The following is a 13997-nucleotide window of genomic DNA, read 5'->3' as shown; positions in this document are numbered from 1 at the left end:
TTAACGTCTCATCTCACAGCCAGCACACAGATGATGTGTGTGTGTGTGTGTGTGTGTGTTTGTGTGTAAACACAGCTGGTTGAGATAAACGGAATCCCCTCTCTACACACTCTTCCTTTTTTTATTTTTTTGGGGTTTTTTTTAAAGAGGTCCTTACAGCTGTGTGTCTCAAACCCTTTTTCAGACTGTGGTACCAGTGATGCCTCGAATAACGTAGTATATGTTTAATGATGAGTTTAACCTGAAATGGTTTTCCCTTCAGAACTGAATAAAGGTGACGTCAGCTCAATGCGAGGAGCACAAATAATCAAATGAGTCTCATATTTCAGTTTCTGCTGAATATAACTTTTCTGTTGCCTTTGTTTGCTAGTCGCTAGTCATTATTTTGTTATTTTGTCAGCTAATAGACTGATGCCTGTAAGTTTTCTGTCTTTCTCTCTTTCTTTCTTTCCCCTCTTGCTCTCACCTTTTCTTTCTCATTTTCCCTCTGTTTTTCTTCCTCTCTTGTCCCTCTCTCACTGCTCATCACCCTGTGTGTGTGTGTGTGTGTGTGTGTGTGTGTGTGTCAGGTCCAGAGCCCGTGGAGCGGGACAGTGGCCGTAGACTGCAGGTGACCTGGGAGAAGATGAGTAAATCCAAACATAACGGTCTAGACCCTCAGGAGGTGGTGCAGCAGTACGGAATCGATACCGTTCGCCTCTACATCCTCTACGCTGCTCCGCCCGAACAGGATATCCTGTGGGACGTCAAAAGTGAGCGGAGCGCCGCTGTCTTCTGCCCCAAAAATCACCCCAGTATCACATCTCATCTTTCCTCTCACTGTATACTCATTAAACACAGACGCTTGGGTTTGGTCTCTGAGGGCCAGAGTCCAGATGAGTTTCACCCTGTATACTGTGAAATGTAACTTTAGTCGAGAACTTTATGTGGACTTGTCGCTTTCTTTGAATCAAGCAAATGTTAAATGAAATATGTTATGTGTTAGTAGTAGGGGTGTAACAGTACGCAAAGGTCACGGTCCGGTACGTACCTTGGTTTTGAAGTCACGGTTCGGGTACGTTTTCGGTATGGTGAAAAAAAGGAATGCGAAACATGGATTTTTTTTTTTTCATTTATCCTGAATTTATTTAAAAAACTTATACAAACTTGTAAACAGTGGTGAACTGGCCATAATTTCCAGTTTCCACTCCACTGTTTTTTCCTCTTACTTGTGATATTCACGTTTGGATGATGCCATCTCGAGGCACTGCCAGCCACTTACCCGATTTCGGCTAAACAATGCCAGCATGCAGCTTTCGTCTCATCCACTTGTATTTGCCCATTGCTACTGCAGTTCACTGGAAAACCGAAATGTTCCCAAACAGGAGACCTGAAGGATATGGGAGGGTCCTCAGGCTCTGGTTTTGCGGTCGCCATACTGACGACGCTGCGTCACTGAACATGTGCTAATTAAGTCGCCAAGTTGCGGCTCCGTAATGGAATCAGAGAGGAAACTGAGTTTTTAATTTTAGTTCCGCACCCAGAAATGTAGAAGAGATTGCACACTGTATCTTGTCAAGGAGCACTTTATTTGCTACGGTTTTGATCAACTGACCATCAGAGCATAAAGAAGTTAGGCACGTAATATGCGCGGTTAAAGCTAGACTGTATTCACTGGGACCACAATGCGCGCTGAACCGAATGCCCTGTGTATCCGTCTCCCAGAATGGCCACACGAGACCGTGGATGTTTGTATCACAGTTTCGGTCTTGGTTTCAGAGCCATTACACTGTTAGTTAGTAGAAACTCAAAGTTAATGTGATAGCAGTTAGTAATATTTCTTTCAAATAAGTTTGTGAGCTGTCATAGGATTTTTAGATAGCCGTAAGAAATGAGACCTTAAAGCGGTGTTTAGTTATAAGTTTAACCAGTCTACCAGTCTTACAGTTTTTTTTTTCTCAGCATTCCTCATCTGGTGGTGTGTATATGCTAAAATCAACAAGAGTTCAATGGTGAAATTTATGTACTGTGAATCTTTTTCTGTTGTGTTTTACAAACAAGATGTGAACTATGTCTCACTGCTTTATGTGTGTATGTATCGGTCTGTGTCCGTGTGTCCGTATGTGTGTGTGTGTGTGTGTGTGTGTGTGTGTGTGTGTGTGTGTGTGTCTTACGCACATCCAGCGGACGCCCTGCCCGGGGTGCTGCGCTGGCAGTCTCGTCTCTGGGGGCTGGTGACCAAACTTCGGGAGGTTCGTCAGGGGAAAGAAGAGCCCAACCCTTCTGTCCTCAATAAGAAAGAGCGAACAGAGGCTCGCAAGATCTGGGAGAACAAAAACTACGCCATAGCACAGGTCTGGCCTCTGATTACTGTCCCCTGTCCCCAACTGATAAACCGCTTACGCTGTCTCTAACCAGTATGTTTAAACAGATTTGTGCTTGTGTCCTTTTATGGTGAATTGATATCAGGAGTAATAATAGCAGCCTAAGTATCTGGAGCATGTTTATATCTCTGAAGTATTAAAAATGTGTTTTGTTTTCCATGTGTTTATCTTCATGCCAACTCAATGTGCTTGTAGTACCTCCTGTGACCAATAGGTGTCACTAAGAATCATAATTCAAATACTGTGATGATTTTTTTTTAGATGTTTTTAAATTACAGAAAGCTTTTTATTTATGATTTATTGTTTATATCTTACTTCAAAGATTTTTCCACTGTCATCTGCATATACTACTTCATCTTTAACTCAGTATAACCTTCAGAGAAAGACAAAGCCTGGGCAAACGGCCGGTTTTAACTGAGATGTCACTTGGAGAGGTGGCGAGTTCACGTGTTAAAACATGATGTTTTTTTTTTTATTACATAACAAGCAGAGAGGTGATAATCTCTCTCCATTTTCCATACCGTGGCGTGACCCGATCAGAGCCGCGAATAATAACGCCGGCGTGGGACACGAGCATTGAGCCCTGCAGAGGTGACGCTAAATCTTTGTGGCGTTATAAATAGCCTGAGCGCTGGCGGCAGGAGCCCAAAAATTGATTTGCATCCTCCAGGGTCCAGGCTCCGTACGGAGGCAGACTAAAGCCCCGCGGGCCCCAGTCTGGCTTTGATCTGCAGGGTGGAAAAAAACTCACTGTCATGGCCATGTCCCCTCTTTCCTCCAGACCTCCCGCGTTCCTGGCGGGCTTAGCTGCGGAACGCTCGCATGCACCGCGTTCTTTTCATCAAAAGAGCAGCTTCACTCACAGACGACCACAATGACAGTGGAATTATGGGAACTTATTTTTCACTTCTCCATCCATCCATGCAGTTTTTCCTTTTCTTTTTTTTTTTTCTTCTTTTCATTTTTTTACCCTCATGAATAAAGTGTCTCTACGAATGTGAGAATGGATTCGCGGCGTGTAAGTCCAGTCATCCGACACAGAGAGATAAAGGATGAAGGAGAGAGTGACAGACATTGAGAAAGAGAAAGAAAAAGAACAAAAAAAGTTGACCGTGGCTTGTGATCTAGATTTTGATGCTATTATTTCGCTCTCCTCTTAGGTCACTGCTCACTTCACGGAGGATTTTCTGTTGAACGCAGCGATCTCTCGCCTTATGGGCCTCACCAACACCCTGTCTGTGAGTGTCCTGTGCTCAGACCCCAGTCTCACTCACACACACAGACACACAGCCCAGAGTGGATCAACCACAGCCTTTACACCTTTTTACAGGGACATGTTACATAGTGGTGATGGTCATGAATTCACTGTGTGTGTGTGTGTGTGTGTGTGTGTGTGTGTGTGTGTGTGTGTCTCCACAGCATGCCTCCTCTCGTGTGGCGCTGCACAGTGTGGAGTTTGAGGAGGCCCTGGCCTGTCTGTGTGTAATGACTGCTCCCATGGCTCCCCATCTGGCCTCTGAACTCTGGGCAGGTGGGTTCTTTTCTCCTGAGAGAAACACCGTGTCATCAACAAGCTTACAGAGCACAGAGAGCTGGTACAAATGGTTGAGTTTGCACCGTACTGTAACATAGGAGAGGTGTTCAATGATAAGGAGGGAATGATGTGGCTGTCCTTTTTTTTTGTTTGTTTTTTTCCCTTCGTTTCTTTTTTTCCAACTGTCGGACCTCGATCGACCGCGTGTTTACTGTTAAAGCTCCCGAATGCAGGAATATGACGTTTAACTGAACCTAAAGAGAAAGCGAACAAGCGTTGAACAGAATAGAATTGAACAGTGCTCTCTGTTCTCCAAAAAAATCTTAAACCAATTTTTGTTGATGTAGCTCATGTAAGGGAAGCGCTCATTTTTTTTCCTAACAAACATGGTCGAGTCGTTTTCTTACTGTACCGCCCTGAACAGTGCAAACATAACTGAAGTTGGAGACAGTAAAAAGAGAATGATTGAAGGGTTGATGAGAGAGAAAATGAGATGGGAGGTGGTGTTTTCATAACTCTGCTGAGAAGAATTACCTCAGATGGGTGTGTGTTTGTCTCTGTGTGTGTGTCTGTGTCGCGTTGATGGTCCCTCTGGTCCCAGACCAAAGGTTGTTACAACGCCCAAGTGACATAACCATGACAGTCATTGTTCAGTACTGCAGATCCACAATGTCTCCCTTTTTCTTTCAGTTTCTCTGCCACTATCACATTTCCAGTCTTCCACTGTGTTACTGGATGAACTAAAACAGATGATGTGACCCTGACCTTGCTTGTTGCTCTTGTTCTCACAGAGTTAGCTCAGCTCTAATGTAAAAGGGTTTGCTCTCAATTCAATCCGTTCTAACCGGCCACTTGCATTAACCAGTACAGCAGCAAGTAGGTGAGTCCTAATTACAATAGTTGTTAATACAAATGGATTTGGATGAAGAATGAGCATAAACTGAGATTAAATGTACGTGTGGATTAGATTAGAGGAAGCAGAGATGTGTGTTGTAGTCTTATTTTGCATCACATCCAGCTATTGTCTGACCCGGGGTAAAAACACACTGTCCGTGCAGGGGTCAGTGACTGTGCTCTGAAATGGGTACATCCTCAGACCGATAAAAAGTCAAAAGGACTGTGAAAAACGAGTAAGGACAGGATGCGTGTATGCACGCTTGTGTACACATCATCAGAGGATTAGCGGGGAAAGGGGTTATTAGAGGGCCAAGTTTAAGAACAAAAACAATTGAAGTGTACTTGTGCGTGTGCGTGTGTGCGTGTGTGCGTGTGCGCGCGCGCGCGTGTGTGTGTGTGTGTGTGTGTGCGTGTTCGTGTGCGCGTGTGTGCGTGTGTGTGGTTTGTGGTCCAGGAAAAATGTGTTGGCAACACCTCCTCTAAACTCCTAATCTCTCTCTCTCTCTCTCTTTCTTTCTCTCTCTCACCCCCCCTTGCTTTATGTACATATGCACTCTCACACTTTTCCACATACACACGCACACACCAGCACAAAGAAGTGGAGGAAACACACATCCTTCCTGGAGGCCTTGTGTAGGTCAGGCACTGACAGTGGGGCTGCTAATTTTGCAGGCCCCCCAGAGAGAGAGCAGCTCATGGGGTGGATGTTTAGACCCTCTCTGGGTTGGAGGACTGCACTGCTGCTCCACTAGACTGTATATATGCTTTGGCTTTTTCCTCTGGGAAATAATGATTCATATTTTTCTCTCTCTCCCTCTCTCTCTCTCTCCCTTTCTCTCTCATATCCTCCCAACTTTGCTTCCACATTTCTTTCCATCTTTCCCCCCTTTTCTTTTCTTTCTGTCTGTCTTTCTCTCCCATTTTCTCTCTCTCTCTCTCTCTCTCTCTCTCTCTCTCTCTTTACCTTTTTCTCTATCACTCTCTTTATCTCTGTCTCTCTACCACATAAGGTCTGTCTCAGGTGAGAAACCCTGTTAGTCCTCTACTCCATGGAGAGGGTGGTGTGCTCCAGCAGCCCTGGCCCAGGGTCGACCCAGAATACCTACAGATCCCCGACACCCTGGAGGTGTCTGTACGGGTGAGGCGCGCACGCACACACACACACACACACACGCACACATACACACACACACACAGATATCTAAATACCACTGTTATAATACAGATACTTAGCCCACACCACAAAGGACAAACGCATTCACAGACTATAATTTTCACACCTCAGGATTCACTGTTGAAAACTTTACCCTTAAGAAGAGAGTGATGAAATCCAAGCGTTCGTTTTTTCATGGCACGTTGTGTGATTCACTGAAAGGCGCTGGTCTAATATGACTGCTGTGCACTCAGTATCTTAGGAATCTGTGTGGTATTTATATTTCAAACAAGTGCCCTGCAGAATGGGTTTAGTGTGCACTTCCACCTGTTTTTGATACAACCAGCATTGCTAACACGTAGCAACAACGTTCCTGCAACGTCTTCACAACATCTGTGAGCGTTGTTTAGTTCACAGAGCTTTGCGTCGTGGCTTCGGAGGCTTGGCAGTTTGGTTGCGAGGAGTGTGTGTGTGTGTGTGTGTGTGTGTGTGTGTGCTTTCCCGGTCGAGAGCACTGGTATGCGGAGAACGAGAGTCTTCTTCGCTAATGAGGCCCTGTTCCTTCACAGGCATGTCTGTAATTAATCTGCGTGATCTTGTGTGTGTGTCTGTGTGTGAGATTGAGTATCAAGGGCTGGGTGTATATGGATCAAGGGCTGGGCCTTTGAGCTGTGACGATGAGTTAACCACAATTAAAGACTGTCTTGAAACCCAGCAGGAGCCCATTGAATTCCTCAGGCTGGGATTCTGTCTCTAAGCATGTCGTCATACAACAGAGAGAGAGAGAGAGACAGAGAGAGAGAGTGAAAGCAGTGAGTTGGTAAGGACGATGGGTCCTGAATAGCTGGGCTAATAAGACGGCAGAGTCCAGCTGTGGAGGGCGGGGTCAGTGACTCAGTTGCACGGAGATCAAAGTCTTTCAGAGAGTCCCCGCTGGTGGAGACGAGACCAGAGTCTTCTTAAACGTGACCTCCTCACCTTAGTACACACACACATCCACACACACACCCACACACACACATAAACACACACACACATACACATATAGACACATGATCTCTCTCTCTTTCTGGTTCATACATGCACACATACACACATACATACACATGATCTCTCTCTCTTTCTGTGACATACATGCACACGTACACACAGACCCTTTTGTTCACACGCTCTCTTGATCTGTTTCTCTCTCTCTCTCTCACACACACACACACACACACACACACACACACACACATTATATGTGCACGTACATGCAGTATATGAGCACTCCCACAGTGAAATATCTGCACATATTAACCTATGTATTCGTCTACGCATGCAAGAAAGCTTTGCATAGAACAAACACACACACACACACACAGAGAAGAGTCTGTCCTACATTCTTTACGTAACACGACATGTAAACACCCATCATTTATAAAGTGGGGAGACATATAAAAGCCAAGGCCGTGTTTTTCCTTTCCTCTCCTCTCCCCAGAGAAGAGCGTCACGGCCGCACCACTGGCGCTCCTCTCCGGCGTTTAGGAAGCGAAGAGAGGGAAACGCGCTCCGTTATGTTCAGCAGACTTCTGTCCTTCATTTTTCTCTTTCACTGGGATCTTAAAGGAGCTGCTGCGCTGGCTTTTAAGTGGTCTTGGCTTTCTCCCGTGTTTTCTCCGCTTTACAGAAAGGAGAAAAAAAAAACAAACCCATGCTGTGTGTGAGATTGCCACTGAAAGATTTGTGGTAAGGGATCTAGAATATCAAAGCTTTCATCTACGTTTTTCCTCTCTGTTACATTATTCATCACGTTTTGTAGACACCCCCCCCTCTACCACCACCCATGCCCGCCATGTCCCTGCCCCCCCCCACACTTTGTCTTGATTGGTTCTGGCACCTGCACGGGTAAGGTTTGGTGCTGATTGGGCATGGGTGTGCCGCGTTTGGGTTTTTTTTTTTTTTTTTTTTGGGAATTCCCAGCCCAGCGCTAAAGGGTTGGGTCCCATGGGGCCTGTAATGACAGGGTAAAACATCTCCCACAGTGCACCACCGCTTTCTGGATGCAGTACATTCCAGTGCACACACACACACACACACACACACACACACAAACGAAGCCAGATGATATCAGTAGTCAGTTTCATCACATCCAAAACCAGACACAGACACACACACACTGGCTGACACACTGAGGAGAAGAAACTAGGAGGACGCCTCGTAAGAGACAAAACATCATTAATTCCCAACCCTCTTTCTCCACCGATGATTCAGAGCTGAAATGTGTCCAGGTTTAAGAAAGAAATCCACATCTAAAAAAAAGACAGGAAAAACAGCTTCATCATAGAGAATGAGGAGACAGTGTGGTTAATCTCACTGACACTGTGGCCTGTTCTTTTTTTTTTCCTTACCTGCTCAAATGAATGTTTTGAACGTTATGGTTTCATTCAGAAATTCCAGTTAGCTGTTTTGGCTTTTGTCACTCACATGTTACCACTTGTCTCTGGTTTAAGCAAAGTTATACTTTAATCTCTTCAGATTACATTTGAACCTCTCTTACATCTCCTCCTCTTTATAATCCCTCTGCATTATGTTCTGACATCTCTCTCACTCTCTCCTCCTTTTTTCTCTCAGATTAATAACAAGACGTGCGGGACGGTGACAGTTCCTCGGCAGGTGGCTCAGGACACGGAGAAAGTCCGAGAGCTGGTGCTAGCGAGCCCGCTCGGCGACAGTCTCCTTGGTAACCGGGTCATAAAGAAAGCCATCCTCTCCCCAAGGACTGCCCTCATCAACTTCCTAGTGGAGGACTGAAGTGGGCGGGGTATCTGTGCCTCTTTTGAAGCCTGATTGGTGCACTTTTGCTGTCAACAGCGTAAGACTCGGACACAGACCTGAAAGTGTTTGCTGTTATTGGCCAGAGTCAGCGATGGCGTATGGACGAAGTGGTAGACGTGTTCTCACTTTGAGTGAAAAGAAAAAAGAAAAGTGTTGTATTTTGGCTATTTTTATATACAAAAAAAAATGTCCTGTTAAAGGAAAATAAACTGTTGATACAGGAGGTCATTTCTCAGTTCACAGCTCATAAACCAAACACGACGAGAAACTCTTTATTGTTTACTGTTAAATGAATAGGAAATCTATCTGTGTCCATGGTGATGACAGATAACTCATTTGCAGTGCCTCACATATTTTTTTTTTTTTATTTCCCAGAATGACATGTTTATCACCTTCCCTGCTGTTTGCTATTGTCACCCCCAGCCTGTGGTCCGGGAAGAGGGGGGGGTGTAATTTTGGCTGTTGTCCTCAGCCACTCCTAAGCTCTCCTGCTTTGGCACAGCAGCAGAGGTGTTTGGTTTGATTTGCTGGCTCCCTTCCAAAGCCAGGCATGTACGAGCCGATCCCTGTTTCCTAAAAATGGGAAGAAAGCGAGCTTGCCGTGCTCTCGGAGAGCTTTTGCGTCCCTCCTATCTCTCGTAATGCCGATAAGAGCCAGCCAGGCCTCGCGTCTTTCGCCCGGGCCGGAGCAGGTCCCGACACGGGCCGACTCTGAACGACTGAACCCGATTTAACAGACAGCGTAAGGCAGGCTTGGGCCACAGGCTGTCTCAATCAACCTCCGTTCCCCTCCCTGTTCTCCAAACACAGATAAGAGGACCTCAGCATGTCCTGCCCTAACCCAGTGTTTAACAGAACGTCCAAATCTGTCTGGCTTCGGTGAGTGTCATTGTGTTACTGTCTGTGAGCTGTGGAGAAGGCCCATCAGCAATTCTGTTCTACTGCTGACAGAGCCAGCGGCCTTAGTCATCGCATTGCAACATCGGAATTATTCAACCCCCCGGCCCCCCCCCACGCACACACACACACACACACACACACTCGCCTCAATACCCATTCCAAATGATATGACCGGCACTGACGCCAGCTCAGCTTAGCTCAGCGCTAAATAGCAAAAGAAAAAAAAATCCCCGTGACTCTATACATGCGTATTGCCTGGCTCCACCAAATATGTCAACAAATGATCCCCCCCCCCCGCCCCCCCCCCCTTTTAATTTTTTTTTTTTTTTTTGCTCCCAAGAGAAATTTAACAAAGAAAACCAGGCTGTTCTTTTGTAATTTTTTTTTTTTATCTCAGATGTTGATGGATGGTTGTCTCTTGAGTATCGAGGCCCTGGCGACAGCAGAGTTAGACAGTGTCTCCATTGTACATGAATAGTCTTCTTAACACAGCTAGAAGCTTCTAACTGACTACGCGTAATTCACAGCGACCGTCTCTGAAATCTATCTCCCTCCCGCATCCCTCGTGGCTCCGCTGCGAGACCATTTGAAAATGAGTCACCAATATTAAATTGCTGAGTTAGATCCTCCTCCTCTTCCATCTACGCTTTCTCCCGACGAAATGACCGCGCGAATCGGAAAGTCTTTCTCACCGAAGTTACGCTCACATGATCTGACATGATCTCACGATGACTAACTGTTTCTGAAATCACTTTCCTCTATTCCAGCACTTTCCAGCAAAGTTTAATATATTAACAGGCCTTCTTGACACACCTCACACTTGAAAAAAATTCTTTTGAATTCTGTTTTCAATAGAAGTCCCTGTATTGTTATAGTAACAATTTCCTTTAAAAAGTTGGCCCTTGAAAGACCTCTGTAGATCTCTCAAAGGCAGATGAGTCTTTAAACCGTTGGCATTTGTCAGTGTTTTGTTATCTGGTCACTGTGACTGCTATTGAGAGAATGCAGAGACATGTAGCAGATTCATTTAAAACACGCTCTAAAAAAAATAAGGACAGGATGACATCAAGGCTTATAATTCAAAATGTAAGTTTATTCAGAGATTTTCATTCCTTGCGTGAGAAAGCGGTTTATCCGGGGGACTAACTAAGCATAACGGTTGCCTTAGAAACCGGACCTGAAGAAACATTGAGACTGAAATTAATGACACAAAGACAAAGATTGTTCTAAATCTGGCGTATTCGCTTTGGCTTTCATTTTACATGAGGATTCTTAGCTGATAGATTAACCTAGACCGATTGCTGATTTGTACTATTTTAATTCATTGAGAATATGTTATGTAATGGGAGGGGCTGTTGCGTTTGAGTGATGTTAATGATTCAGAGCAGACATGAGTAACCGCATTGGATAACTTTCCTGTCAGTCATGTTCCTCCGGTTCTATTTCCAACTTCAGTCAGGATAATGTCAAATATCTTAATGAACGCTAAGATAAAAAAGAAACAAACACCAGTGGTAAGAAAAAAACCCTATTAGACAGAAACATGGCAAAGAAAATGATGGAATATTGTGAAATAAAAGAGAAATGTCAGGGAAAGAGATAATGGAGAGAGATAGTGGTGAATGAAGTTACAATAATGGATGATATGAAGACTGGAATAGAAAAGAGGCCATGTGGGTGTTGATCTGAGGTACAAACATTAATCTCCTGCTTGACTTACTGCATTTTCCCCTCCCTAACTTCTCTTATTCTTGACATCACCTCAAATCTAGCCTTTTTTTTTTTAAAGGGAGAGTCACAGAGGAGAAAGGAGTGTACAAAGACATGTTTCTGGATTTCATATTGCTGATAGAGGAGGTTTCGGTTGAATTTTTAGGTGAAAAAAAAAAGTTTTAGATGCAGGACCAGTTTCTTGGTCAGACATTAAACTTGGTCTTAGGGGGGACAGCACTCTGACTTAAGCAAAAGGATTCTGACGGGCTACAAATCCAGAGGAATTCTCTCTGTAATTCGTAACAGGACCAATTTAAATGTAGGGAAGTACACTCGGTGTACAACATCAGAACTACAGCTTCCGTCAACAAACCTGCTCTTTTCTCCTTCATTCCTGTAACCTCTTCAGCTGTTGTAAGATTCTCTGTGGGCCACATGTATGATTTGGATCACCTCACCATAACCTGAAGCCACTGATGTTGTTTGTCGTGGAGTAATGGCCTCAGTGCATTGTTTTTCTCTGACACCAATGAAATGTAAGACTCCTTTCAGATGGCACTGTTCATTATCAGTCAAATATCGCATTTATCAAATGTAAAATAGAAAAAAAAAGGCTGAGTGAAAATGACCTCATGAAAGAGAATCAACGAGCGTTAAATCTCGGCAACACGGAACGCTAATCTCCGCGAAACTTTGTTTTGTGATGTGATTTTGACTAATTTTGCGACTGGTTTATTGGAAACTCATCTCATTTTACAGGGTGATGTGCTGTTCGCAGCTTTTATTTATTTATTTATTTTAAAAGAAAAAAAAAAAATCTGGCCGCGGCATTCCACTCTCCCTTCGCTCTGAAGATAGAGTTGCTCCAGTGGAATGCTCGGCTCGCGGCTCGAGAGCGGAGTGTGTTTTCTCACACGGCACGCACGTCTCTGGTGATAACGGGAGCACACGGACGGCGGAACGCGGAGTCCGCTATCTGCCACCTGGCCCTCCCACTCACACGGCACCCCCCCCCCCCCCCCAATATGTTTGTGTTTCCCCTTAGCTGCTGGGTGTGTGTGTGTGTGTGTGTGTGTCTGAGTGTGTTTCTGTGTGGGTGGGGGGGGGGGGGGGGGGGGCAAAGAACTAAACTGTTTTCTCTTAACTGAACACATCTGCAGACCTTCCACTCTTTTTTTCCTTGTTCAATCTGGGTGGCTTTTTTTGTCAGGCGCCTGCTGCTGTTATTTTTCACCTTTTTTCATTCTTTCTTTCTTTCTTTCTTTCCTTCTTTCTTTTTTTTTTACATAAAAAAATCTTGCCCTTTGGCTCAATCTCCATCCAGCACAAGGCTGTAAATAATTATCTCTGATCTATGCAGAACTACTGTTAGCGAGTTAGTCTCCTAGAAAAATTTAAAACAAACAGATCTTAATCTTAAAAGAAAAGGTCCCTCCATGTCCAGATGTGGTTAACGTCTGTGTATCCACGCTGTACTAAAAAGTCTTCCTTCAGTCACAGTTAATTATGAGTGTAGCTCAGTGTCTGTGGTTTCCATGGTTACGCGGAGAAGGGTTGAGGCTATTGTACATACTTAATGACACAAAGAGGCTCAGGACATTGAAAAAAAAAATCTTAATTTGACAGGGGCAATTCTTTGTTTTGTTTTTTTTTTTGTTTTTTTTTTCCTTTTCACCGTCTCCTACCATTATACAATTAGTCTGGTATTGTGTCATGGCTCTGTGGTTTTTGGAAGATTTTTTTTTCCTTAATAAGAAACAAGCTTATGAAGCACAACCCAAAATTAAATTGGATAATTTTTGGTTGTCCTTTGCTATTTCTGCTCTAACGTGAATGCAGAACTGACTGATAACTTGGCCTCTAAATAACTTCATAAGTGGAGACTCTGAATCTGTGCTACTACAGGCGGTTGTGCTAACATCTCTTGTTTACCTTATTGCCATCTTGAACAAATTACGATGTACATCTAACAACAAAAGGCCACAGATTGCAATTTTAACAATGAAATGACTAGCTATTCGTGACTTGTAGTATACATACAATTAAGTTAGTCTGTTTTGTTCTACCACCAAATTCTCATAATTTAATTACCGCCTCTAATGTACTGCATGTAAGTTCCTCTGGCTGTGAAGACTTGCGTGGGAAAAATATAAACACGGACTGGCTGTAAAGACGAGGCCTGTGTTGTGGCGAACGTTTCCTTATTGTACAGATGGTTGCGCTCTATAAAGATTCTGCTGTAATTACAATACGCAACAAACAGAACTCGGTGCCTTCAGTCCCAGCGGTTCCAGGCTTTTTGGAACAGAACGTTTTCTAGAGCTGATTGAGATAGACGTGCAGAGCACTATGACCGTTCTGCGCGCTGCGTTTCAATATTGACGTTTCGGTTTATGTGCAAACACTCTTCTCTCATCACTTTCATCAGAGGTGGCAAAAGTTAAAGTAGAAGTAATCTTGCTAAAAAAAAACTCGTGAAAAAATAAGAGTAAAATAGTCACTCATTTACAATTTACAAAAACGATTGTCAGTTTAACTGTACTTAGAGTACTTTCTTTGGCACGAGTTCTGCTTTTACTTTTGCCGCCTCTGACTTTCATCGCGTCACCTTTGCCCCGCT

General features: G+C 44.1%; 1 protein-coding gene across 1 annotated transcript in view; it reads left to right on the top strand.

The window, feature by feature from the left end:
* Window positions 1-8899, top strand: part of lars2 (leucyl-tRNA synthetase 2, mitochondrial) — a 35560-nt gene extending 26661 nt beyond the window's left edge. Inside the window, exons 16-21 of the mRNA XM_030784482.1 lie at window positions 570-752; window positions 2164-2333; window positions 3524-3601; window positions 3783-3894; window positions 5805-5932; window positions 8561-8899. Coding sequence (XP_030640342.1) covers window positions 570-752; window positions 2164-2333; window positions 3524-3601; window positions 3783-3894; window positions 5805-5932; window positions 8561-8740 — 851 coding nt within the window. The 3' untranslated portion in view covers window positions 8741-8899. The remainder of the gene's footprint in view (window positions 1-569; window positions 753-2163; window positions 2334-3523; window positions 3602-3782; window positions 3895-5804; window positions 5933-8560) is intronic.
* Window positions 8900-13997: the final 5098 nt, after the last annotated feature.

The sequence above is a fragment of the Chanos chanos genome, chromosome 9 (genome assembly GCF_902362185.1).
Source record: "Chanos chanos chromosome 9, fChaCha1.1, whole genome shotgun sequence".
NCBI lineage: Eukaryota > Metazoa > Chordata > Actinopteri > Gonorynchiformes > Chanidae > Chanos > Chanos chanos.
Note: the sequence above shows the minus strand (reverse complement) of the source record. Positions and strands in the feature narration are given on the sequence as shown.